This window comes from Monodelphis domestica, chromosome 5 (assembly GCF_027887165.1).
Source record: "Monodelphis domestica isolate mMonDom1 chromosome 5, mMonDom1.pri, whole genome shotgun sequence".
NCBI lineage: Eukaryota > Metazoa > Chordata > Mammalia > Didelphimorphia > Didelphidae > Monodelphis > Monodelphis domestica.
The window spans coordinates 277,446,792-277,474,542 of record NC_077231.1 but is presented as its reverse complement, the minus strand read 5'-3'; the positions used below and the strand labels follow the sequence as shown (position 1 = coordinate 277,474,542).

The 27,751-nt window shown below is 40.4% G+C and overlaps 2 protein-coding genes across 3 annotated transcripts; one reads left to right on the top strand and one right to left on the bottom strand.

Moving 5' to 3' along the window:
* Positions 1-880: 880 nt before the first annotated feature.
* LOC100028337 (calaxin-like) lies at positions 881-18,571 on the top strand. The gene is made up of 7 exons (XM_007505027.2): positions 881-970; positions 1,108-1,336; positions 6,996-7,151; positions 10,319-10,423; positions 12,587-12,738; positions 17,302-17,406; positions 18,326-18,571. The coding sequence occupies exons 1-7, from the start codon at positions 881-883 to the stop codon at positions 18,383-18,385; spliced, it is 897 nt and encodes a 298-aa protein (XP_007505089.2). The 3' UTR covers positions 18,386-18,571.
* On the bottom strand, positions 12,179-27,672 carry RBM48 (RNA binding motif protein 48). 2 transcript variants are annotated; one of them, XR_473519.3, is made up of 7 exons: positions 27,499-27,672; positions 23,648-23,838; positions 21,503-21,648; positions 19,837-20,411; positions 18,687-18,800; positions 17,101-17,155; positions 12,179-12,691 (listed from the first exon to the last, which is right to left on the bottom strand). XR_473519.3 is itself a non-coding variant. In XM_007505028.3 (6 exons), the coding sequence occupies exons 1-5, from the start codon at positions 27,670-27,672 to the stop codon at positions 18,714-18,716; spliced, it is 1,173 nt and encodes a 390-aa protein (XP_007505090.1). In that variant the 3' UTR covers positions 12,179-12,691; positions 18,687-18,713. The 2 variants fall into 2 exon arrangements, 1 of the variants encoding a protein (XP_007505090.1); XM_007505028.3 differs by lacking the exon at positions 17,101-17,155.
* Between the last annotated feature and the right edge of the window lie 79 nt (positions 27,673-27,751).

Sequence of the window (27,751 nt, the reverse complement as noted above, 5' to 3'; positions counted from 1 at the left end):
AAATCCTTTCTGCCCCAAACCCTAAGGACCATTTACTGCCTGTCCCTGGATCTCCAGACCAAACATTCCTAATTACTTCCATCAATCAGTCCACATACAGCTTCATCTCAGAGACTGGACTCCTCCTCTTTGCCCTCCTCTGGACAGATGCTTTTATCAAAGACTTAGCCCAATAAAAACAGACAAAATGGTCCAACTAGAATTCTTTGTGCCGATGTCCAGTGCAGTTTAATAACACTCTGCAGATTCAGGTCAGATCATTCCTGCCAAAGCTTCAGTCCAACTGAGAAGACTCATTTTCCCCAAAAGATTCTGCTGCAGCAGCCTGTGCTTGGTTCCTTAACCGAAGTGGGCAGAACTTGATAACCTTTTAAAGGAACTGGCTGGTGAAGGAGTTTTACCTGATTAAACTAAAAACCAGTGAGGAAGGGTCTCTGATGACCATTTCTCAATTCAGATGGATACGGTTCCTCAGGTGACATGGTGTTTTCCTCCACACAGTGACTACCCATCCCCATGTTCGTTCCTGCTTAGAGGGGGCAGGCCCAGGATCTTTATCCACACTGCCTCGAATGGAGGCTTAGAAAGGAGGAAAAAATAGCCTCTCCCCTCATCTTAGCCACAGTAAGACACTTTGTCAGGAAGGAAAGTTTGGCCTTTGAGCAAAATGAAACCTGAGAAATGCCCGAAGAACTTTGGATCATTCCAGTTGGGTCTTTCCCCTTTATTGGAAGATCACTTGTCAGAAGCTTCCATGTGCCCATTAAGTGGTGGAAAAGAAACCTTATTGTAGCCCTTTTCAGAAACTGGTCAAGGGCGTGGCCGAACAGAGGCCTGAGGCCCGGACCTTTCAAGGCCAGTTCCTTGGGAGTCCACCTGAATGTTCCTGAGACCTCGTTATTCCTCAGATCTGATAGGCTCGAGCCATCCTCATGCCTCTCCCTCCGCTCCGGCCCCGCAGACAACTGTGGTGATCACACATGGGGCTCAGGGAGGAAATCTGCCCTGGACATCCTCAGACACAGCCAGCACCTTCCCATCCACTCTTGCCCTTGGGCGAAACGGCCTCTCCCGTTTGGCCTAGAATGACCCCTTCATCCGCTGCAGCCTTCAGAATCTTCTCTGTTTGTCCCTGCACTGTTGGCACGGCAACACTGTGCTCTGGTGCAGCCTCCGGAGAGAGCGCTGAAGACCTCCGCACACCCATCACCACCCCAACCCCAGCTCTTGCCAATGGCTCATTTCATGAAACACAGCAGGCGACCAGTGATCTACAGCCTCGACTTGAGGGAGCTCAAGAAGGTGGTGACGGCCCTGAGTAAAGCAGCCACCCATTGTGAGTTCTCCCAGGAAATCCCAGAGCAACCGGCTCTAGCGCCCTCGCCACGGGAGGGCAGAGCCTGAGAGGACCTGTTGGGGGAAGGTGGGCGTAGGGCCTGGACCCGGGATTGCATTGAGACAAGCAGCTCCCCCGACTAGCCCGGAGCCCGCTCCCTCTCCTGTACCCCAGAGCGCCCCATCAGCAGTATCCTCCGTAGCACATAGCGTCAAACGAGGAGCGGGTGGGGACCTGACTCGATCCCCAGTAAGATCCCAGCACTCACACTTAGTGAGGGTGTCAAGCTCCCCTCGCCACGCACATCTCTGTCCCCACTAAGGTGCAGGCCTGTTGCCCCCCTCCCTCAGAATCCCCTCCAATGGAGGGAGCTGCCCACGCTGAGCCATCACGAGTCCCGCCCCAGGAGCTGAGAAAACAGTGATTTCTCGTCTGAGCGGTCAGTCTTGGGGTCGCGAGTATGTCCAGAGAAAGGGCATTGCAAAGGCCAGGAATGAGTTTTGTTACAGTTTGTGTATAGCTTCAGATCCCCCGGAGCCAAAGGGAATTCTGGGGATCTCCGTCCACTCTTTGGACGCCCCACATCTGCTCTTCTTTCTCTGGCCTACAAATAGCTTCACAAAAAAATGTTAAAATTAGCGAGCGGTCACTGTCCATAAAAGGAAAGGGCTGGGCGCCTGGAGCAGCTACACTGAGTTTAATGACTTAATAGAATTAAAAGATAAGAGCAACTTAGGGGCAACATTTAGAACCTCTCAGAGGAGAGTCCGGAGTTGTCAAAGACTCCAGGGTGTCTCAGGTCCCCAACGTGGACGGTAGACACTTGATATATGCTCGGAGGCCCTCGGCTGGAATCCAGGCTCCCTCCCACCGACTGCCGATGGGTCCTCGGGACCTCTCTTAGGGACTGCTGTTGTCGGGCATCCCTTTTATCCCACTTCAACTTCCCTCGCCGTGGTCCGGGTCCCCTTCCTCTGGAGTTGTCCTGCGTGAAGACTCAAGTCCCCTTCTTTGGGCCTGGTTAAAAAATAGAAAATTAACTAAGTGAAATAGATGAGATCATCAATTTCCCAGGCCACACCGGCCCCAGCATGGCCGGCTGCATCTCCCCTTTTTAACCCGCGGGCCGTCCGTACCTCCAGGACAGCAGCTCTGACTTGCTGCCAGGGACACCAAAAGGCCATAGGGTTCTCCTGACTCTCACGTTCTCTCCTTTGAAGACCACCGCCAGTGATTTGTACCCCCACATCATTGAACCCGATCACTAACCACCCGTTAATGTTGGTTAACTTTTCTGACATCTCCCCAAAATGGGGCTTCTCTCTGCTCTCTGCCACCCAGTTCCCAGGGAGAGGGGGGTCAGACGTAAAAGCGTCTGCCAGAGACATCCGTTCACCCCTCCAATTCCCCCTCCTTCACTTTAAGCCCTTCCCGCTTGTCCCCCTATTTAAAACAAAAACCCTCGTCATAAACATGGAGACTGGCAGCATTATTTTAATGACGAGGCCTCCAAATGTGTGTGCCCACCGGTCTGGCAGGGGCCAAGTGAAGGGCAAGACCCAGCATTAATTCGTGCATTGACCAGAGCTCAGGTCCTTCAAAGCTCTTTTCTTTATAATATTGTCTTGGTTTAAATCGCTGTCCTAAGTCTGCTCTCTTTACTTTGTGTCATTCATACAGATTTCCCAGGCTTCTCTCCATTTCTTATTGCACCGTCATTTCCATCGCATCAACATACCATGATCTGTTTAGCCGTTCCCCGGTAGGACGTCCCTTAGTTGCCACTTTTTGGCTCCTCTGAAAAGAGCTGCTGAAATATTTGTGTGCATTGAGATCTTTTCCTCCTCCTTTAATCTCCTGTGGCTGCGTCAAAGGGTATAGAGTGGAGTACCTTTCGGGGCAGAGTTTCAAATTGCCTTCCTTAAAAACTGGACCCATTCACAGTTCCACCCACCGTGCCCTCTCCAGTGTGCTGGTTTTCCCACAGCCCCTCCAACAGGTGCCATGTTCCTCGAGTATCTCTGCTAGTCTGCCGAGAATAAGATGGAACCTCAGAATTCTTTAAATTTGACTTTGTGGGTAATTTAGAAAAAATTTTAATATGGTTTTTGGTCCCTTAGATTTCTTACTTTGAAAACCTCGTATCTATCCTTTGACCAGAAAGCTCCTGGGGAATGGCACCGAGTTTTATCATTCAAATCCGTTTCTTCTATATCTCCATGTTCCCTTCTGAATTCAGCATCGCCATTAGGAACCATCCCTTTGCCTTCGGGAAATGCGGGCTTGGCTGCCCACTAACTCCTGCTAGTCTGGGTCAAAGGGCTCCCACTTGGGACTTAAGGAGCTCACTGGGCTTGGCTGCCATCAAACTGGTGTGGATCCAAGTGCCTGGCTCTCCAGTGGCTCTTCCGCACTTTGGGCACTCGCAGAGTGGCAGCTTAATATAGTCCATTTCCTCTATTCCTACACTCACAGGAGGGAAGGACTAACACCAGGTAAAGCAACAGAACTGCTGTGTGTTTGAGGTGTCTTCCCCTCCCAAAGGCTGAGAGTTCTCAATCACTCTCACAGAATCAGGGCCCCAGATTTCTGTAGTGGATAAGGAGGCTCACAAAGCACCTCCAGGGCTTGGCAGCAGGCAACTGAGTACTCAGTTGGTCTCCCCATTAAAGGTGGATAATCAGTGAACTAATCAACAGTGACTTATTAATTGATTACTATTGGCCAGGCAACAGGCTCTAAGCAATGTGGATGTTTAAAGAAAAGGCCAGAAAAAAATCCCTGCCTTCAAGGAAATTCTATTCTTATGAGGGAGGCAATTTGTAAGCAAAAATGCCGGAGCAAAATAAATAGATTAGAAAAGCACCCTCAAGGGCAAGGCTATAGGCTATGAGGGGACCTGAAAGGGTATCCTGCAGAAAGAAAGGAATTTTGGTTTGTGTGTGTGTGTTTAATTTATTTTACTAATATTTCTTTCCACTGCTCTCCCAATGGATCAAAAAGAAAATCAAACCCCTCACAACAAAAAGGAATAGTCCAGCGAAACAAATTCCCCTATTGTCCATGTCCAAATAGGAATAAGTGTGTCTCCACTTTTAAGTCTGGATGGATGTGGTTGGCATTCTTCGTTTTTGACCTTTCAGACTCACTGTGTAATGGCTCAAAGCCTATTTGCAATAAGAATCTCCTCTTCGGGGGAGACTGAGGATTCAGGGCTCCACTCCTGCAGAAGAGGGGGCATTGGTGAGAGTTTGAAAGAAGAAAGGTCTGGGGTGGGCTCTCTGTTTCAACAGAGACCCTCGTGGGGTCTAAGAAGAGAGAGACTGGGAAAGCAGCCAATCTAGAGACGACCCAACATGTTTCTACCCAGCCTATGGCACTAGTCTTGGGGGAATCTCCCCTTGGGTGAGATCCGAGACTCCCAATGGAGCAGAGCAATTTCCCTCCCAGTGGGTGTCCTCATTCATTCAGAGCCTGATCGACATTCTCAGAGATCTCCTTTCCCCGATTTCTATTTTGCTATCCACTTGGATAAAAGGGTTTATTTGCTGTGTGTGTTCATTGTAGAAATGGCATTTAGACAGGCTTCAGATATGCATCCTGGGGCACCCTTTCCCCATGAAGGGATGGCAACCACAAGGGAGCTTGAATCAAAAAAAGGGATTGCCCCTAGACTCACAATGTTTAGGCAAACAGATATGAATCTAGCAATTTCTATACATCTTGTCCTCCTGGCTGACTGCAAGGTTCTGTACTTTTCTAAAGAAAAAGGATCTATAGATATGATTTCCACAGTTCTTTGCTCAGGACCAGGAACTGGGGTGACAACTAGGACAAGGGAGAAGAGGGATTTTTTCTCCCGGCGAGTAAAATTTAGAGAAGTGCTAAGGGCATTTGTGGTCCTTCAGTGAAGAAAGCACCACCAGAACTTGACATCTAATTTTAAGCAAAATATTTAGTTGAAATGCAAAGCTACAGGAAGGTGGGCTGGCCCTCCTCTTACATTCCTTCCATAAGGCAGTAGGTAACATGGGGGATATAGAGTTTGAGGTCCACAAGTCAGAAAGACTTGAGTTCAAATCCAGATTGAGGTACTTGCTGCTGTGTAACTAGGCAAGTGACTTAGCCTCTGTCTGCTTAAGTTTCCTTAATTGCAAAATAGTTATGATAAAAATAGCATTCTCAGGAGCACAGTGAGGATAAAAAAAACAACACATTATTATAAAGACCTTTGCAAACTTTAAAGTGCAATGTAAACGCCAGATCTCATTTTTATAAGGGAACTGCTCTCTGAAGTGTAGTTTATCATACTTAAACACCAAAAATTTCTTGAAATTGCTCATATTCTTACTGAAATGAACTGAATTTAGAACTTGGTTGTTAGAAGATTGAATTATAAAATGAATTAGAAGAGATGAGGAATCACTTAGCCTGAGTTTTATTTTAAACCCTTACCTTCTATCATAGCATCAATTCTAAGAAGAGCAGTGATGGCGAACCTATGACATGCGTGTCAGCACTGATGCGTGTAGACATTTTCGATGACATGTGGCCACATGTGGGCTCAGCAAGCCTCAGGGCCCAAGAGCCAGGCACCTGCTGCTGTGGCCATGGCCATGCACTGGCCTGGCCAGGGGTTGGTGGGGTGGCGTTTGCCAAGCAGCTGGGGCATGTGGGGCTCCCGCGGGGGCAGGGAGGAGGAATGCAGGGGAGGAAGGAGGGTGCTGGGAGAGGTGGGGCCAGAGGAAGACTGGGTCAGGCTCCCGCCCTTGTGCAATGGAGGAGTGCCTGGAACTGATTACCAGACACTTTTAGCACCCTGAAAAAATATAGCAATGGCTTTACTCACAATTTTTCCCTCCATGTACGTTTGTGAGACCTTATTCTCAGCATTAAATAATATCAGAACCACAAAAGAAACAGATTGACAGATGAAGTTAGTAGTGCTTGCTTGGGCTTGAAGTGTACAAAATACCAACCTTCAAATGAAGATTTAGCCAATGAAATTCAGCAACAAAAAAAGTCACTAATAGGCAGGTTAAAGAATTTCTCCTCCCCCTCACTTATTCACGGCACCCACACAAGTTAAATAATATCAAGACCAACAAAAGAAACCGACAGACAGATCAACAAAGAAGTCACTAAACAGGTAAGTTAGAGAATTAATTTGTGGTTTATTAAATGCAATTATATATCACAATTATACATTTTTGTTATTTAAGCTATAAATATTGCAAATTTATGTTGTTGTTTTTTGTTTTTTTTTCTCGAAGTGACACACCACCTGGGTTATGCTCGGGTTTTTTAGCCAATTTTGACACACCAAACTCAAAAGGTTGCCCATCACTGGCCTAGGCAATGGGGATTAGGTAATTTGACCAGAGCCACACAGCTAGGAAAAAGTCACATTTGAACCCTCCCTACCCTACCCACCCCATCTTCAGGCTTGGTTCTCTATCCACTGTGCCACCTAGCTGCCCAGCCTCTTTTATTTTATAAATGAAAGCAAGCTTAAAGACATGCGAGGTTAAATGACTTGCTCACCAACATGGTAGCAGAAAAAAAAATTTAAGATGCACCTCTCCCCAGTTCTTCACCCATTGCTCTTTATGTTACATGAAGTTGAAAGTTCATTAATTTCCCTTTTTTCATTTCACAGTCAACAAAAAAGAATTGGAGTGTCTTGTAAAAGTTTTTTATTCATTTATGGAAAAGGGACAAAAACGAAGTCTCTACGAGGGCCTGGATCGCAGTGAGTTTAGAAATGTCCTGCATGGCGTTTTTGGAATGACTGATGACCTGCTTATGAACAGGGGTAAGGAGCTACAGCTATCAGAGGTACCACTTCTCATCAAGGGCTTTCACACTTAGCTGGCAATCCAAATGACAAATGAGTATTTTAGATGAAGATGCCTTTCACAGAACAATCAATGGGCAGTTTCCTATCCTATGAAAGTTGAATAAAAGTTCCCTTTTGGACTCTTTTATAAAAGATTCCAAGACCAGTTTTCTGGGGAAATTCACTTAATTTTCTTCTCCCTCAAAAGCAAATTGGTGAGTATAACACGTAATCCAAAAGGTATTTCCTATTACTGGAACTAAATATATTTTTAAAAATTAACCCCCAAATTTACATCATTGGGATTGTTTCTTTCCCCTCTCATTTTAATCATCAATAATTTAAATGCTGGTTTATTTGTCATACACTTGACAAAGCCTCTGTAGGGGAAGAAAAAGTAAAAACAGCCTCTGCCTGCAAGGAGTTTATATTTTAGTAAAAGACACAGCATGTAAATAAATAGCTATTGAGAAGATATCAACCATGGATAGAAAGTAGTTCTTGAAGGGAAAGATGTTAGAAGCTGGCTAGGGGGATGGGGAAAAAAGAAAAAAAAAGGTCTATAAAAAATGGCATTTGAGCTAAGTTGAAGAGACCCAAGAATTATATAAAGTGAAGTTGAAGAGGAAGAACCTAAAGGCACAGGGGGGCACTGAAACTGTCCCTGGAAAGCTAATAGTCCCTTGGTCATGGAGAACTTGGGCAAGGTTGGCGTGGCGGCAGGAAGGAGGAGAAAGTCCATCAGGACCAACAAGCTAGAGGCTTGACTCGCCTATAGAAAGTCATGCTTGTATCATCACATTTCTCATTATTTTTCCTTTCCAAGAATGTAGGTAGGACTATACCTTGTATACCTTGTGTGTGCGTGTGTGTGTATATCAGAGAGAGAGAGAGAGAGAGAGAGAGAGAGAGAGAAGGAAAGAGAGCAAAAGGAGAGAGAGAGAGAAGAAAAGAGAGAGCGAAAGAAGGAGAAAGGGGGGGGAGAGAGAGAAGAAAATCTTGGAGTATATATAAATATTTTATATTGTGCGTGTGTATGCTTGCAGCATTAGGATTTGAATATACATTGGTTTTTATTGTTTTAAACGTTAAATATGGATGGAGGGAGGGGTGTAAAGAGGGATGGATGGATGGATGGAGAGATGGATGGATGGATGGATGGATGGATGGATGGATGGATGGATGGATGGATGGATGGAAGGATGGATGGATGGATGGTTGGATGGATGGATGGATGGATGGATGGATGGATGGATGGATGGATGGATGGATGGAGAGATGGAGGAAGGGATGGATGGATGGATGGATGGATGGATGGATGGATGGATGGATGGAAGGATGTGTCCATATTTCAATCATGGTATAGTCTTGCTTCTTAATGTTTTCCTTCCCTCCCTCCCTTTCTGTGTCTCTCCCCCCTCCATCTCTCTCTCCCTCTCTCCCCCTCTCCATCCCTCCGTGCCTCTCTCCACCACTCCCTTCAATAACATGTGCCGAGTTGATCCAGACACCTCTCACTTGGTTCCCAATATCTGCTGTCCGTCCCCTCCAGCCTCCAAGGCCATGTGTTTCCCATGGCCCCACGAGAGCTTTGAGTGCTCCTGCACCTGTAGGTGCTACAGTAGGCAACCCTAATGCTCACTGATGCTATTTCAACAAATAGACCTAAAAAATGATAAGAACATTCACTGGGAAAACATCGCTCAAATTAATCTCATTATTATATCTAATTTTTATTATATTTTATTTTTATATTTATGTTACATTTTTATATTATGATACATGTTGTTATAATGCATAAATTAATATCTCACATTCTTACAGTACTTTATTTAAAGTTTACAAAGTATGTTCTTGACCCCCATGAGATAAATAGTGAAAGAATATTCCCCTTTCGAGGCAGGTGGTGGCAATGGATAGAGGGTGGGGCCCGGAAGCAGGGAGATCCAAAATCAAGTGTGATCTCAGACACCAAATAGCTGTATGACTTGGACAAGTCACTTAACCTGTTTTGCCTTGGTTTCTTCAACTATAAAATGGGGATAATAACATTTCTCTCCCAGTGTTGTTGTGAAGATCAAATTAGATTATATTTGTTTGTTTGCTTGTTTTTTAAAGCATTTACCGCCATGGTTGGCATATGGTAGGGGCTATTTAAATGTTTATTCCCCTTAACTGAGCTAAGGTGACTTGTGCAAGTGTTGAACCCAGGATTTGGATCTGGGTCTCTCCTAACATTTATGTCCAATATGCGCTCTCATGGAGACATTACACCCTACAAAAGAACAGCATGCAAGATATCCTCAGAATCAGAGCATTTTCTTGGTCTGTTTGGAGCTTGTCAATTCCTTTGTTCTTAACTCTGACATAACAAAGGCTTTAATTTTATAGATTTGACTTTTTTTTTTTTAGGATTTTGGCAGATGGCTTTTAGGTTCATAATTTAACTAAATAGATGAACTTTGAGAAAATCTGCCTACTTTACTTCATTATTAAAAATATCAGGGGCAGCTGAGTGACTCAGAGGGTTGAGATCCAGGCCTAGAGATGGGAGGTCCTGGGTTCAAATCTAGCCTCAGACACTTTCCCAGCTGTGTGACCCTGGGCAAGTCACTTGACCTCATCGCCTAGCCCTTAGCACTTTTCTGCCTTGGAATCAATACACAGTAAAGATTTTAAGACAGAAGGTAAGGGATTTTAAAAAATAATTCTTTATAAAATATCTGTGTACTTGTCATTTATCATAACAGAGCTTCTTGAGAGAAAAGTAAATTGTTTTTTCTAATACTAGAACTTTTTTGATTTCCTCAGGAAAGAAACTATCTAAACTCTTTTGTTTTATATGTGGTAGAAATAATTTTATTTCTCTCTCTATAAAACAACCATTCTTAATCTTTTTAAAGATAATAGGCCTCTTTGGCACTCTGGTAAAGCACATGAACCCTTTCTCAGAATGTTTTTATATGCATAAAATATAGAGGATTATAAAGGAGGCCAATTAAGGTGAAATTGTTATAAAAATATTTTTAAAGTGAATCCAAAGACCCCGGGTAAATGACTCCTGATATACTATGGAATTATAAGAATTAGATTTTTTTCTCTAAATTACAGTCCCTGTAAGCCTACACCTTCTTTACTTTCAGTGTTTGGGGCTTTTGACAAAGATGGTGACAATCGCATTAGTGCAGCTGAGTGGGTCGAAGGATTATCTGTGTTTCTCCGTGGATCTTTTGAAGAAAAATTGAAATGTAAGAATTTGGGGCTCAGGTTTTTATTGTTTGGGGCAACCATAATCAGTCTTAATTTCATCATTCAGTGCTTTAAAAGCTGGGGTAGCCAGCTTCTTTAGGTCTTTAGCCAATTAAATTGTTTTTAGTGCCTCACCTAGACTGGCATTAAGAATGTACTACAGACAATGGTGCGATTTCAAAACCAAAATCAACAACCTGACTCCCTAAAATACTTCCTTCATGTAGCTCACTGCTTCCAGAATTTCAACAATTCGTCCCGGTTGGGCTTTTCTTTAAAATAGTCATCTTTCACCCACATTTTGTTCTACTTCTGACATCTATATTTGGTCCATTGGTATATTGTCTGACATCTCTATTAGGTTTGTTGGCTTTTTTGCTTAAGATTCCATGGTTTTAATAACTACTTAATAATGTTTTAAAATCTGTGAAGACTGTTTACATGTACCTGCTCTGCCCACTTAAAGTTTGTCATTGATATTTTTGTCCATTTTTTCCATATCTGTTTTTTATTATAATTTTGTCTAGTTCTGGAATGAAGACAGCTTTCAGCCTAGAGTCAAGTCTGGAAGACTCACTTTCCTGAGTTCAAAAATGGCCTTAGATACTTACTAGTTATGTGACTGAGCAAGTCACTTAATCCTGTTTGCCTCAGTTTTCTTATCTGTAAAATGAGCTGGAGAAGGAAATGGCCAACCACTATAGTAACTTTGAGAAGAAAATCCCAAATAAGGCCTTAAAGAGTCAGACTTGACCGAAAACAACAATGAAGACCATTGATGTTGCATTATATCAGTAATAAACAGGAATTATTTTCATTTTTCACATTGATTTGACTCCTGTAAAAATTGAATTTTTTTCAATTGTTTAAAACTTCCATTTATTTTCAATGCAACTTCAGTGTTATCTTTATAAAGATCATATGTGTATTCCAAGTATATTTGCAAAAATTAATCTTTTAGAAATGTTTATTTTTTCACATTCAATTTTAAATCCTTACCTTTTATCTTAGAATCCAAATATTGCATATTGGTTCCAAGGCAGAAGAATGGTAAGGTCTAGGCAATGGAGATAAAGGCTCTGCCAAAGGTCACACAGCTAGGAAGTATCTGAGATGTTCAATATTTTTTAAATTTTTATTGGCACCCTATAAGAATGCAAATAATTTTTATGAGTTTTTTAATCATTCAAAGTTGATACTTCTTCTTTTTCTGAGATGTATAGATTTCCTAGCCAAACAATAATGGCATCTTCAAATAATGTTTTGACTTCTTCATTTCCTATGTAAATCCTTCTAATTTTTTTCACTGCCTGACTTTGATTTTTCACATTTCTATTATGGTGTCCAAAAAAATAGTAGGGAAGAGTATGCATCTCTATTTTATAATTTAACATGGTAATGTGCTTCATGTTTTTATTTAGTTTTGTCTTAAAGACTGGGCCACCTTATGTTGCCCAGCCAAAGTTGAGGAGCTATCTCATTCTCTTTCTGATTGACATGGGACTTTGGATCTGCTCTTTTTCCCACCTGGGCTGGTTCCCCTCTCCTCCCACTCTCTCACACAAAGGCTAATCACATGGATATTTTCCTTAGTATTCGTGTGACTGGCAGCTCTCTGAACTCCAGAGCTCAAGAAAGAGGCTCCAACTGCCCCTTAGCTGGGATTACTGGCATGTACAAGCATGCTTGGCTCCTTAAGGTTATTCCATTAGTTTTCAAGTAAATGCTTTTGTGTTTCTTTCTGCTCTTCTTAGTTTTATTTTCAATCATGAACGAATGTCATCTTACTGAAAGCTTTTTCTATATGTATTGACAGCATCTTATGATTTACACATTTTTCTGATGTTTGTTTTCTTAATGTTCAATAATCCTTGGATTCCTAGTATAAATCCCACTTAGTTGACAAGAATGTTTGCTGCTATATTCCATTTGCAAATAATATCATGCCATAGAGCCGGAAGGAGCTTTGGAGGTCAGCCAGCCTGTTACACATTTGAGTCCTATGACACTAAATTCGGGGTTCTTTCTGTTGGACCATTTTGCCTCCCACATTTTATAAAATGTTAATGATGATATAATAATGCATTATGATAATTAAGGAGAAAATGAAACAAGGTTAATTGTTCATCTAAAATTGATGTTTTTCTTCCTGCTTCAAAAAGACTGTTACCAAGTTTATTACGTGAATGGGGACGGATATATTTCCCAGGATGAAATGTTTGACATGCTGAAGAACAGTCTCCTCAAACATCCAGTGGAAGAAGATCCTGTTGAAGGAATAAAAGAATTGGTAGAAATAACACTGAAGAAAATGGTGAGTATGCAACCTAGGCTACCTAGTCTTCTGACCAAACAGTGGAGGCAGAAGTTGGGAGAAAAAAACATTGTTTCCTACCACAGGAAACAGATAAACTGAAGTCTAGGATACTGAATTACTAAGATGGGAAATTTCATGATCAAATTTTCAGTCTTTCATATAATGCCACTTATTGGGTCAAAGACTGATTTTCAGCCTAGGCCTTATGCTGGTAAATTATTTCAAGTGTCTCGGCTGGCTTCCCTGACTTCTCTCTGCCTCTCTGATTCTTACACACCTTTGGCATGGGCTTAATCTTACTAAAATGACATTTTGTGGGGGCAGCACAGAATTGAAAGCATACCGATTTTGCTTTTGGGAGTAGCCTGGGTTCAAATCTTCCCTGTGATACTTGCCATCTGTGTAGCTGTTGGAAGGACTTGGACCTCAAATTTCTCATCTACAAAATGGGAATAACCTGTACCTCATTTTTCTCAATCATTAAATGGGGGTAGCTATGAAATATTATCTGCCTCATTGGGTGTCCATGAGGATCCAATGCATAGAGTAGGAACCTGCTCATTTTCCACATGAAAAAAACTGAGGCTGAAAGAGGTTTAAATTTAAGTGACATGACCAGAATCATATAGTTGGAGTCTGGCTAGATCCTATTCATATTTTAAAGACCAGCTAGAGTGTCTTTTCATCCATGCAGTCTTCCCTTATAATTTCAACACACACTGTCCTTTTCCTTACCTAACCCTTGCTCTTTATAAAATTTAGAGATGTACTTTCTGTCCCTCTACTAGATGGAAGTTCTTCCAGAAAGGATTATATTTTATACTTAGAATTCTTCATGTGCTTATTTTAGTACACGTAGCTTTACATAGCAGAATAGGTTCCCCAAAAAAACTTCAGCCTTTTAATATAAAGTGATTTGAAGTTCCACAAGTTTGATCCCTCATCAATTCATTGGGGAAATCTTTACTCATAAATAGTACAAAGTCAAATTTCAATCTACCTCCTCTCCTGTACAAGACCCTTTTTTTTTTTGCCATAGGAAAGAAGGAAATGAATATTTATTATTTACCTAAAATATGCCAGGGCCTGTGCTAAGCACTTTATTAACATATAGGAGAATGTCACACCCTTCTTTGAAGGCGGGTGCCATTGTTATCCACATTTTACAGCTGAGAAAACTGAGGCATATGGAAGTTAAGTAATTGCCCAGGGGTCACAAAAGCTAGCATTTGAAGCCAGATCAAAAACTTTTTTAAGTAGTCTGAATTAGCTTTATCATTAGTAGTTTTCCTTACAAAGTTAATCACTGCTAAACATCTCTCTCTTTTACATACACATACACATACTGTACAATAGTCAATAGACATTTATAAAGTTCCAACTACTGTGCTAGGCCTGGACATTAAAAAAAAAAGGTAAAAGGCACAACTTTCCCTCAAATAGCTCAGTCTAATGGGGAAGACAATGTGCAAATAATTATGTTCAAATACAAGATGAATAGGAAATTAGGAGAGGAAAGATTCTAGAACTAAGAGGGATTGGGAATGACTTCCTGTACAAAATAGTATTTTAGTTGAGACCTGGATTCCAGGAAGCCATTAGGTGACTAATGAAATAGCCAGTGAGGGCATTCCAGGCCTGGGAGACCCTAGAGAAAATGCCCGTAACAGAAAGATGGACTGTCTTGTTTGTGGAATAACCAGAAGGTCAGGATCACTATATCAAAGAGCATATTGTGAAGAGGTAAGGCATAAGAAGCCTGGAAAGGCAGGAGGGAGATGGGTTACAAAGGGCATTGAATGTTGATCATCTTGTATTTGCTCCTGGAAGCAGCAAGAAACTCCTGGGGTTTACTGAGTAGGTAATATGATGTGACTGGACCTGCGTTTCAGGAAAATTGCTTTGGTGCCTGCATAGAGGATGGATGGATGCAGGGAGAGATTTGAGGCAGGCCGACCCCACCAGTGGCGACTGCAATAGTCCAGGAATGAGATGATGAGAGCCTGCACCAGGGTGAGAGCAGTGGCAGAGGAGAGAAGAGATGTATTCAAGAGAGACCCCAAAGGTGAAGCCTTGGCATTCACTTGGGTATGGAGGTTGGGGATTCGGAAGAGAGTGAGAAAACTAGGGTGACTCATAGGTTGTGGGCCTGAGGGACCAAGACGGTGTTGCCCCTGGATAGTAATAGGAGGCAGGGGTGTTTAGGGGAAAAATAATGAGTTCTGTTTTGCACATTTTGAACTTTAAATGTTTCTTGGACAAGATGTCTAAAAAGCAGCTGATGGTGTGAGATAGAAGGCTGGAGGTCAGGCAGGACAGGTAGATTTGAGAACCATCAGCAAAGAGATGGTAATTAAATTCATGGGAGTTGAAGAGATCACTAAATGAAGCAAGAGACATGGAGAAGAGAAGAGGACCAGGACAGAATCCTGAGGGATAGCTACAGTGAAAGGAAGCAATCTGGACAAAGATCTAGCAAAGGAGTCAGAAGGAGCAGATAGATCTAAAGAAAACCAGGAGAAAGGGATGTACTGAAACCTAGAGAAGAGAGTGTCAAGAAAGAGAAAGTAAATTGACAGTGTCAAAGGCTGCAAAGGTGTCCAGGAGAACAAAGGTTGAGAAAAAGACATTGAATTTGGCAATCAGGAAACCATTATCTACCCTGTACAGAGCAGTTTCAGTGGAATGATAAATTCAGAAGCAAAATTAAAGGGGATGAAGAAGAACTGGGAGAATATTGTACTATGATTATCTGTGAAAACTTGGCTACTCTTAGTCATGCAATGATCTGGGACAATCCTGAAGGACTTATGATGGGGAATGCTCTCCCCTTCTAGAGAAAGAACTGTCAGAGTCAACTTTCACATCAGAGTATTTTTTTGGTTTGTTTGTTTTTGGGGAGTGGCAGGGGGTTGGGTTATGTATGAGTTTGCTCTTAGAAGAATGACCTATATGGAAGTGTTTTCCATGACAATAAGAATTAAATTAAATTAAAAAAAACCTGAAACCAAAGGCATTGACTGAAGATGGCCTTTTCAAGGGGGTTAGCCACAAAAGGCAGAAGGGAGATAGGATGACATTAAGGATGGAGTGAGGGGTTTTTGAGACTAAGAAGACATTGGCATAGTTGAGGCAGTCAGAAATAAGCCAGTAGACAAGGAGAGATTGGTGATTACATAAATGAGTGGCAATGAGGGGGCAATCTATTGGAGAAGACAGGATTGAACTGAATCAACTGAACAGATTGAGGGGTTAGCCTTGAAGGAGTACAACCATCTCATCACATGAGGATGAAGGAGAAGCAGAAGGTACCCAAATGATGGTAGATAAGAAAGAAGGAGCTTATGAATGGCCTCAGTTGTTTCTGTTAAAAGATGAGGCAAGGAGAATTAGCTGGGTAGCTCAGTAGATTGAGAGCCAGGCCTAGAGGAGGTTCTAGATTCAAATCTGACCTCAGACACTCCCCAGCTGTGTGACCTGGGCAAGTCACTTAACCCCCATTGCCTAGCCCTTACCATTCACCTTGGAACCAATACATAGTATTGATTCTAAGAGGGAAGGTAAGGGTTAAAAAGAAAAAAAATGAGGCAAGGTCCTTAAGCTGGAAGAGGGGGAGAAGGAGGTTGAAGAGAGATAAGTCGGTTTGGAGAACAGGAAACCGAGGTGATAAGGCAAGTACAGTCGGACTGTTTAGCATGAGTGAGGGCAGCAGGGGTTCTATAACAAACACTTGTAGTAGATGCCGGGGGAATCATTACTTGATTTTCTCCACTTCTGATGGATGGTTGAGGTGATAGATGGTGGGAGTGATCCAAAGTGGAGGCATGGTTAGAAGTAATCAGAGATGAGAGGGGGTGAGGGATTCAAGAGAAAAGGACAGGATATAGCAGAATTGGTTCATTAAGAAGTGGAGATGGAGGAGAGGAGAGGGTGGTCAGGGTTGGGGGAGATGGCCTGGGAGAGAATGAAAAGATCCAAGGATTAGAGGTCCTGGGGAGAATATAGGGTTATGTAAGAGAAGGCAGAGGGAAAGGTGAAAAGTCAACAGATTTTGATCAGATAAGGGGATTTCAGAATTCTTGAACATAGAGGTGATAGATTTGTGGGGCATGACAAGCTCAAGGTTAAGACCATCTCTATGTATAGTTAAGAAGTGAACTGGATAAGGAATTGAGTGGAGTTTCTTAGGGTGGGGAAATATGTAAGCTAAAGTCCTCTGAGTATGAGGATAGGATTTGGGGAAAGAAGAGTTGAGTCAAGTACCAAACTCATTGAGGATGGAAGAAGAGTAATGGGGAGATTAAAGGGAATAGGGTGGGTCTGGCTGACCTGAGTTGAAATCTGAACTCAGATACTTACTAGCTGTATGATCTTGAGCAAATCACTTAACTTCCGTCTGCTTCAGTTTCTTCATCTATAAAATAGGGATAATAAGGAGCACCAGCTGAGAGTTATTGCAAGGATAAAATGAGATATCTGTAAATGGTTTTATAAACCTTAAAGTACTATAAAAATGTTAGCTATTATCATATATGAAAAAATGCATGTCTTCCTTCCTAGGATTATGATAATGATGGGAAACTATCTTTTGAAGACTTTGAACAAGCAGTAAAGAAAGACCGCCTTTTGTTAGAGGTGTTTGGCCCATGTTTACCAGAAACTGAGGTACTAGCAAACCATTCCCCTTAATGTATGTCATAAATCTTCCTTAGAGGAGGGAAACTAGAATAAGTAGCCTAAACCCACAATGATCCAAGAAAATGGCCTTAATAGGCCACTTCCTCCTATAAAGTTCCCTTGTTCTTTGCATTAAATATGGCAGCCATGAAGATTTTACCCTACTCTAACTAGAATCTACTCCAAAAAAACTTGGGCCAAACTGGTGCAGGCTCATAAAACTGCTAGTTCTTTGCAAAAGAATCCCCTTTAACCATAAGAAAAATCTATTCAATTCAAGAACCTAAACTAGGAAAAAGGGACAAAGAAACAGAAAGGAAGCAGTCTCTACCCTCAGAGAGATGGCATCTGCTGGGAAGGGGGGAATTCAAGAGGAGTAAGTATAAAGGGATATAACTGCAAGAGCAGGAGTGTCTTGTGGGCAAAAAGCTTAGTATGGTGATTGGAGCTGTACTTTGGCCATGTGAGTGGGCAAGTCTCTTAACCTGTCCGAGTCCCTGGCTACTCTTCAGGACTCTAAGTGGCAAAGCCAGTGCCAAGTAGAGTAAATGTCTCATGAAAAAATCATAGGTCTGGTCCAAAACAGGGACCTCAAAGTTAAAGACAATCTGGGGATGAATGGGTGAGAAATCTGGAAGACTCTCAATGTCTTAACATCTTAAAGACAGTTTTTTTTAAACAGTCCATCAGCTGTCTTCCCTATAGACATTAACTTCTTTCCAACTACTGTTCAAGTCTTCTCTCTAAACTAGATTTGGATACAAGGAAGAGTGGGAAAAGTTAAAATTTTAGCAAAGTTAATATTGCTAATATTATTGATTTTAATATTGCTATATAAAGACTCATGTAAACTAAACTGCAACAATATATGTCCTAACCATTCAATTATGGCGCATTCTGTTTCCAGAAGTGTCTTGAATTTGAAACCCTGGCGTTCAAAGAAATAAACAATGAATTTTCACTGTGAACAGCTGCTTTAAACAACATCTACACTGTGAATCATATTGGAATTTCATATACATGAAGCAGTGTGGTATTTTAAGGCAGAAACATAATAAATGTGAAAATGGAGTTTCCACATTTTAAAAACAGATGCTAAAATGACCAGGCTTTTTAAACCTCGGCAAAAATAAAAAAAGATTCTGATTTTAAACTGAAATGTAATCATTTTCCTTATTTAATGTGCAAAGGACATACGATATGAAATACCAACAGTAAAAAAAGTTATAAATTTAAATAACATAAGTGATCTCTTGGGGGAAAGGTACCATGCCATTTTCCAGATTTATACTCTTCTATATTCTTCTTCTTTGCTTTAATGGACGACTTATATGTGTATCTTCCAGCTTGCTCTCTGAGGGTTTTGGTTGGGAAGAAATGACCTAGGTAAAAAAACCAAACACCAGATTTATTTCCTTCCTGCTTCTCATTGTATGGTACACATGTTGATAAATTTTGGGGGGGAAGTACAGTAAATACACACTTTGGGAGAAGCTGATTAGAGTTCAAAGAACAGCAATGAGAGCAACACTGTTGGTCCATAAAGAGATAGAACACTTTTCCTTGTAAATTTTCATAGAAATCTATTTTAGTGATTGACCTAGTGGGATAAATTAGATCTTTTCTTACTGTGAGTTCCCCCTAAACCAATGAAATCAGAGATCCAAACCCCTAATGCTATGTCTCATGTTCCTACTAGTGTGAGACACAGGAGAGACCAATGGGAAAATAGATGGGAGAAAAGAAGACTTAGGGGAAAGCAGAAATGTAGAAAATATTTATTTGTTAATTCTGTTAGCAGAAAATTCATTTTGTAAATTGAAAATCACACAAATCAACTTCAGCTTTTCTGGGTAAGACTTGGTTTGCTCTAATTTTTCATTTCTGGTCTATTTAAAGTCACAAAGACCCACTAACCCACAAATAAGAGGCTGAGGTTCCAGAAAGGCTAAGGGAAAATATAATACTTCCTCCTTTTACCTTCCTTTTATTCTGAGGGCTTTAAAAAAACAAATTCAGTCCCAAAGAGAAAAAATATGAAATGACAAGGCTATAAGAAACATTATGTTGTAGTTTCCAGCAAAAGAATTTTGTTCTGCCAATGATGATCAAGATAAGGAACAGTCAAATCTATTTATGTTACTAGACACAGAGAGTTGATATCAGGCATAGCCAGGCCTGGAGATAGGAGATCCTTGGTTTGAATTTGACCTCAGACTCTTCCTAGTTGTATGACCCTGGGCAAGTCACTTAACCCCCACTGCCTACCATACCACTCTTCTGCCTTGGAACCAATACCCAACATTGGTTCTAAGAAGGTTACGGTTTTAAAAAAAAAATCCAGAGATAATCTGCTATTGAGTTGCTTTAAAGATTTAATAACTACTATTTCAAAGTAGCTTTCAAAAATGTACATACCTCCTTTAGTTTATTACGAATTAAGTTAGCTGACATATTCAAAGACTCATCCTCCATATCCACTTTAGGGATTTCTGGTAGCTGTGGTCCAATAATAACTTCCTTACTTCTTGGGTTTGTTTCAAGGAAAGTTCCAAGTTTACGGTCTTCTTCTCTTCTTCTCTTTCGCTCCTGCAGCTGAGTTGTTCGAGGCATGAATCTAGCAATTCCATTATTAGAAGGAATAACCTTTTGGGGTTCAATATAGCCTACTGAAGTTCCAATCATTTCCATCTCTGTCAAAGAGTTCTTCTGGTTATAATCTGACATAGTTTTGTTATAGTTTCTATCAAGCTGAGGGGGGATCAGAGTTCTCTCTAAGAGATCTCCTGATTCAGAAGCTGTATACTTTGAAGAGACATGATATGGAGTTGAATTCAGAGAGCCAGGATGACAATTCCATGGATTTTCAGTATAAGGGTTCAAAGAAGTTGCACAAAATTCAGACGCCTTTGATTGAAAATAATTTCTGAGGTCTTTTGTAAATGTAGGTTCTGTATACACATTTTTCTTTGTTACTGGCTGGAGTTTATCTTCTAAAAATTTAAAAGAAAAAATCAAAAGTAAATTTACTATTTTAGTTACTTTGATAACCACCATGTACTATGTGAATTTTATTTTATTTATTTATTTAAATCCTTACCTTCTGTCTTAGAATCAATATTGTGTATTGGTTCTATGGCAGAAGAGTGGTAAGGGCTAGGCAATGATTTGCCGTCTCTAGACCTGGCTCTCAATCTATTGAGCCAGCTGCCCCCTACTATGTGAATTTTAATGATGAACTTTCTCCTTAATTCATAAACTTTGGGGGAAGAAGTATCCAAGCAAAGTGCTCCAGGAAGATGAAAAGAGGAAACGGTCATTTTCAACTAGGGAAGGCTTCATGGAATTAGCAGCACATGAACTGGGGTTTAAAGGAAGAAAAGGGTTTTGTCAAGCAAAGGTGAGCAAAGTGAGTGTCCCAAAATTGTAAGTTTTGCCTGTGATGCAGAAAAGCCAGGAAATACAGAAATAGATTTGGGAATAGCAAGTATTTCAGTTTGTCAAGAACACAAAATAAATGAAGGAAATAAGGACATATTTCAGAGGGCATGAAGTTCCAGGCTAAAGAATATGCAATTTTAAAAACAAAACTAGCATGTCAGATCTACGTACCAGGCAGATTTTTTTAAACAATTACATGAAAGGCAGATTAGGAAGCAAATAAACTGAAGGCAAGAAAACCAATTCAGAAGCTTTTATAAGAGTCCAGGTGAAAGGTCATGAGGGTGGAGAAGGTATAAGACATATTGTGGAGGTAAGACTAGAATAACTGGCTGGGTTTGAAGAAAAGGGAATAGCCAAAGATAATTCCTGGAAATATAGTCTTGGAAAATACAGAACCCTAATCCTGGCTGCTCTTATCAAAATACAGTCTGTCCTGATCACTCAGACACCCATTATTCTAACCTAGGTATTTGGGGCTAGGCAGCTAAGGAGGTCAAGAAAATCAGGTGAAGGCATCTGATGATGTAGCCAGTTGCTAGGCAAAGGTGGAAGTACTTGCCAAATGAGTAGGAATTGGTAACCATTAACCCAAGCTCTCATAAAAAGTAAAAAACAATGAGATCAATCCTTATTTACAAACCTTTAATCCCAGTTGTTCTTGCTATATATCGTCGTCTCTCCTGTAATTTCTCTCTGGTTTCTTGTACTGTTTCAAATTCTGGAGCATAGCACACATGAAGTAAACCACCGAAAAAACTTCGTTCATCCAATTTTCGTTTGGCTATCCTAAATAGAAATAAGAGAGTCCAATATATTAATCTAAGTTCACTCAACTGATAACCAAGTGATTAAAATTCACCAATAAAAGCAAACTTTTGAGATTCACAAATTCTATAATATCTGAATGATCCTCACATTATAGGTTCTTGCCCCTTTATGAATATGATCCTGTGGATTGATCCAGGATCAATTACAAATTTTGGGAAAGATCAAAAGCAAAAGGGGATAGCAGAGGATGAGCTGGATAGTGTCAAGGAAGCAACAAATATGAGCATGGATAGCCTATGGGAGATAATGGAGAAGAGAAGGGCCTGACATGCGTGTCAGGAAGAGTCAGACGTGACTGAACAACAAAAATGTTTGGAGCACATGTTGAGTATTTTTGATGAGCCTTTTACCTTGTCTCTTCCAGTCTTTCTTGAACTGGTGGCACATATCTGCCACAGCTGGCTGGCCTGAGATGTAATCTATGGTCATGAAACAAAACTCCCCTCTATATAGAGCTAAATGGTCCTCATGAGGAACAAGCAATGAATTTAGATCATACATTATAAGCCTTAGAGCTAGAAGGACTTTAGGGATGCATCTACTCCAACTCTCACTTTACAAAGAAACTGAAGTAACGAAACTTGTTCTAAGTCATAGAAGTATTAATGAGCAGAGGAAGGAGTCAACTTAGGACCACTAACTATGATGCATTTTCTACAATGCTGCCTCTACTTTGTACTCTTAGCACCACGTGCTAACCAACTGAGCTCAGTGCTACAATACGCACTTGTAACATGTCATTTTTAATTAAAAAAAGTTTATTAGTACCTGCTAAATGCAAGCACTGTCCTAGGCATTAGGGATAGATCCAAAGTCAAAAACTAAACAGTCTTTGTCCTCAAGGAGCCCAAGGAAGAAACGGGGACTGGAGGAATATAATATATCCACAGGTAATATAAAGTGTAGGCAAAATATCATACAGTATTTTCACAACAGTAAACACTAACTGTTGGGGAGATTAAGACAGACCTCATCTAAGAGGTGGTACTTGAGATGCCTCTTAAAGGAATCTAGGAATCTGAAGAAAGAGAGGAGGAGACCATGTCAGACTATAGAAGACTATGAAGGTAAGAAAGGAACAATTAGAAAGACAGTGTTTGTGAAGGCCCTTGGGAGAACAGGAGTGGTGAAATGAGAAAGAAACTTGGCCTTAGAAGAACAAGTACCTTTGGTCATTTCTTCTGTACTACCTCTATACTTTGAATAAATCTCTTCATCATTCAGAGAGATAGTTTCCTAATCTTAAAATGAAAGAGTTGGGCCAGATAACCTCTAAGCTGCCTTCCCACTCTAAATCATGATTCTATGAGAATGGGGAAAAATAAAAGACTAGAAAAGGCAGTTGGGACCTCTAGGTCCTCAAATGATAGGGTAAGGATTCTGTGTTTTAAGGGAGATCTAATGCTTGAAATTATTGACAACTTTAAAAAAATTAAAACACACTAAGAAAATTAAGATGTCTGTGAGAAAGTTTTAAGCATTCACTGTGTTCCCATCACTACAAGGGTTAAAAAAAAAAGTAGTAGAAAGACAGGCTCAAGAAGTTTACAATAAATTTAGATAATCAATAAACATTTAGTAAGCACCTACTATGTGCCAGGCACTGTGCTAAATTCTGCGATGAAACATATATACATATATATGTGTATTTTGAATTTTAAAACGTTTTATTGTCATGCAAAACACCCTTCCAAATTGAGACATATATTTGGAATAGATTACTAAAGGTAGCAGAAAATCAAGTCTTCAAATGTGCGATACAGATTATAAGTGCTATTAGAAATACAAGAAGAGAAAGCTTCACATGGGTTGAAAATGGGGAGAGCTTTGTGGTGGAAACAAATCCTAAATCGGACCTAAATGTTCAGGATTTTTTGTTAATCTAGGTATGAAGAATGATCAGTCTTTTGCTAGGTTAGTGATAAAGAGAAAGGAAGAAAGCTGACAGACACATTACCTTGCACTTTGTAATTTTTGGAATTTAATTAGATACACTTCTGTAAATTCTTCTGCCGGATACTCATCTAGAGCATTATACTGTTCAATAGCACCAAATAAAGCAAATTGCTCAATCAACTCTTTCATAACTCCCACGGCAGGAACTCCTTGAATTAATAAGTACTGAGATTCCAAATTGATTGTATATACCTAAAGGAAATATAGATGTGTTAAATATTTTTCACAGATACTTTCTTGAACAGCTTTGCCCTGATAATTATCACAGAATCTCTGAGAGGAGAACACAGGAGTTATCTAGTCTAACCCATACTAAAGTAGGGATGATCTACATCAACAGCATCGCTGATGTGTGATCTTCCAATCTCTTGTTTTTCTGAGACAAATCACTTTAAAACAGAGATGTAAGGATAATTGTCCTTACAGGGGACTAAAATCTACCTCTATCTTAGCCATTGCTAGTTTTCTGCCTTTAAAGTCAGCAAAATTTCTCCCCCAAATGATAGCAGACCTTGAAATAGAAATTCTCTAACATAGTGTTCCCGCCCCTCTTCCAATGCCCCCCAAATCCTCTCTTCTTCAGGCTATCTTCCGTTTCTTCAGAAATCTTTATACTACATAATAACTAGTTCCTTCACTATCCCACTCCCTTTCCTTTGGACATAGTCCAATTTATCTCCCACATGTGGTACCTAAAATTCTCATATAGTAAGGTCTAACCAGGCCAGAGTCAAGACTAAAACATAATTTACCAACTACTGCGCTTTGACCAGTCACAGAATAACAAATCTCTTCTATAAAATGTTTCAAAATATACTTTCTTCACAATAACCCTGTGATTGTATGTAGAAACCAACAAAAATAGAATCAGAATGGTTGACTATTCATATGGTATGACTAAGCAGACTATTTAAAATAAAATGAGATAACATAAAACTTATTTAAGTCTTTTGAGGTTATAAGTTTAAAGATACTTTAGAATCTATCCAGTCAACTGCTTCACCTTGCAGAAGGGAAAACCAAGATCCAAAGAAGGTCTTGAGTTGCATAGCTAGCTAAAGACTCTTTAGAGAGGGTAAGCTCAGGTATCTTGCTTCCCAACTTGATATTTTTCTACAACACCAGAAGTTCTTTTAACAAAAGTTAGTAATTTATATATCAAACTAACAAAAGGGTTCTTAACCTATACCTTTCTCTGATAGACTTTAGAGGTCTGTGAACTGGGATGGAAAAAAAAATACATCTTTATTCTTTACTAATTTCTAACTAAAATTAAACATTTCCTTCAATCATGAATATAAGCAATAAAGCATTATTCTGAAAAGGGATCCAAAGGCTTCACCTGAATGCTAAGCAGATCCATTACAAAAAAACTGTTTTAAGAATCTCTGGTTTAATAGACAAAATTCTGCAACTACTTTTCTCTAGCCTGAAATCACAGGGGATTGTGGGTTATCTGTCAATTCCAATAATCTATGTTATACTAAACTCAAGATAATTTTCTTCATTTGAAAAGCTGACTGAATCTATAGTTCAATTTGAGCCATTGAAAAGAAAGACACCATGTAAATCTAAAACATAATTACAATCTGAAAATTTTCTTTTTTTAAAACAACTGGTATGACACTCACATTTTTCAATGTATCCCTTCTCCTTTTTCCTCTTAGAAAGCAATCTCATATAAGTACAGAATAAAAAGAAATAGATAAAAATCTAACTACCAATTTGAAAAAATATGACACTATATGGAGTGCTCCATATTCTTACAAGAGTGAGGTGTCATATCTCTTCTTTGGGGCTAGGTCTGGCCATTTTAATTGATGGTACTTAATTTAAAGGATGTTCTTTCCATGGACAGTGGTGTCATTTGGTATGCCTTTCTGGTTCTGCTTACTTCTTTCTGCCTCTGTGCATGGCTTCCCATTCCTCCCTGTGGTCATAATATTCATCTCTCTTACAGCATAGTAACAGACCATTACATTCATGTAGCATAATTTACCTATTCCTTATGAATGTTAGGCCTACTTTGTTTCTAGCAACCTATAGATTTTTGACATACCAATGGACTTTGGTGCTTTTGGCACAGTATATGAAAGGGTAGTATCTCTAGAGCAGTGGTTCTCAACCTTTCTAATGCCGTGACCCCGCAATACAGTTCCTCATGTTGCAGTGACCCCAGACCAAAAAATTATTTTGGTGGCTACTTCAAAACTGTAATTTTGCTATAGTTATGATTCGGAATGTAAATACCTGATATGCATTATGTATTCTCATTGCTACAAATTGAGAAGTTGAGAACCGCTGCTCTAGAGTCTTATTAATCTTTATACACCTGTTCTTCACCTTGTCTGCGTGGGCATACTGATGTAGACTATTTTTGCTTTCCTTTAGAAAGCAAGAGTGTTTGGTCATCATTAAAAAATGATGTGATGGGAAAACCTACATGAAATGATACAGAGTGAAATAAGCAGGAGCAGGAGAACACTGTACAAAGTAACAGCAACATTGTGAAATGAGACTTAGCTACTCTCAGCAATACAATGATCCAGGAAGATTCTGAGGGACTTATGACAAAGAATGCTATCCACCTCCAGAGGAAGAACTATTGGAATCAGAGTACAGAGCAAATCATGCAATTTTTTACTTTACTTTATTTTGGTTTTTATTTTAGGACTTGGATTTTATATAACTATTCTCTTACAAAAATGAACAATATGGAAGTGTTTTGCATGATTATACATATATAACCCAGATCAAATTGCTTAACAGCTCCTGGAAGGGAGAGGGAAAGGAGGAAGACAATATGGATCATATTACTTCCTAAAAATTATGTGGAAATTTGTTATTACATGCAATTGGTAGAATATCTTTAAAATAAAATTAAATAAAGATAAGTAAAAGATAAATAAGAAATGATGCTGAAAAGAAAAAAAAACTAATACTCTTTCTCGTCTGTTCCTCCAAGCTTCCCTGACTTCTTTCAAGTCTTAGCTAAACTCTTACAGGAAATCTTTCTCACTCCTTAATTCTAGTGCCTTCCCTCTGAAATATCTCCAATTTAACCTTTTTTACAAACATACATGGTTGTTTGTAGGTCATCAACCCCATTTAAGCATGGGTTCCTTAACTTTCTCAGAATTCTCAACGCTTAACAGTGCCTAGCACTGGTTAAGATAAGGGTTTAGTGAATGATTGGACAGTCGTGGGCAAGTAGTTAAAGAGCCTTCACATAAAAGGATTAGATTTGCTCTGTTTGGCATAAAAATTTGATAAAAGTATCAGAATCAATGAATAGGAATTGTAAAACTGGGCATGAAGTCAGGAAAAACTTCCCGGTTTGCTTGTATATGTGGTGATCTTTTAGAAAAATGCAAATACCCATTATAGAGGGGATTTCCTCTAGATGGCCCGGGAGATACCAACTATGAAACTGTCATTCTCAAAAGTGGCAAGGGCGGGGATGAAACCTGGCTTCAAATCCTACCTTGGACTCTTATTAGCTGTTCGACCTTGTAAAAATCACTTTTAAACTCACTGGGGCTTTCCCTCATTCGCAAAAATGTGAACAGCGCTCGCCTTAGCTCTATTCTGTCGGGCTGCTCAGATAAATGAAATGCTCAGGAAACAAAAAAACACCGAATTTGGAAGGTTCGCTGTAATGGAAACGCTCCAAGTTCGAATCCCAGCGGGACGCCTGCTGAGTTGGGAGCTTCCGGGCCAGCCATGGCACTTCTCCGGGCCGGCTTCCTCTTTAGCAGCTCCACTATCTATCTAACCACTTAAGGAGCTCTGACTCGGACCTGGTCTGGGAGAAGACAGTGGGGAGCATCCAAAACGTCCGGCTACTCTCACCTTAACTGCGCGGGGCCTCCGGCCCTCCCGGTACTTGGCCCGCGAGTCACAAACAGCACGCTGCACGTGATGAGGGTGATAGCCACCCAACTCCCCTCCACCGTCCGCCATCCTACCCGATTTGGTCCCCCTACTCTCAGACACCGGCTTCCGCCTGGACGCCATCCCACTCATCCAATCAAAGAGCACGGCAGGCAGTAGCCTGCTGGGATTGGTTCGAGCGCCGATGACACTTGTTAACGCGTGCGGAGGG

Coding starts and splice junctions, on each gene's coding strand:
- LOC100028337 (XM_007505027.2), top strand. CDS start 881: ATGTTCCTGAGACCTCGTTATTCCTCAGATCTGATAGGCTCGAGCCAT. Junction 971..1,107: donor CGGCCCCGCAGACAACTGTG/GTGATCACACAT, acceptor CATCCGCTGCAG/CCTTCAGAATCTTCTCTGTT. Junction 7,152..10,318: donor TGACCTGCTTATGAACAGGG/GTAAGGAGCTAC, acceptor CTTTACTTTCAG/TGTTTGGGGCTTTTGACAAA.
- RBM48 (XM_007505028.3), bottom strand. CDS start 27,672: ATGAGTGGGATGGCGTCCAGGCGGAAGCCGGTGTCTGAGAGTAGGGGG. Junction 23,839..27,498: donor GGAGGCCCCGCGCAGTTAAG/GTGAGAGTAGCC, acceptor TATTTCCTTTAG/GTATATACAATCAATTTGGA. Junction 20,412..21,502: donor AAGAACAACTGGGATTAAAG/GTTTGTAAATAA, acceptor TTAAATTTTTAG/AAGATAAACTCCAGCCAGTA.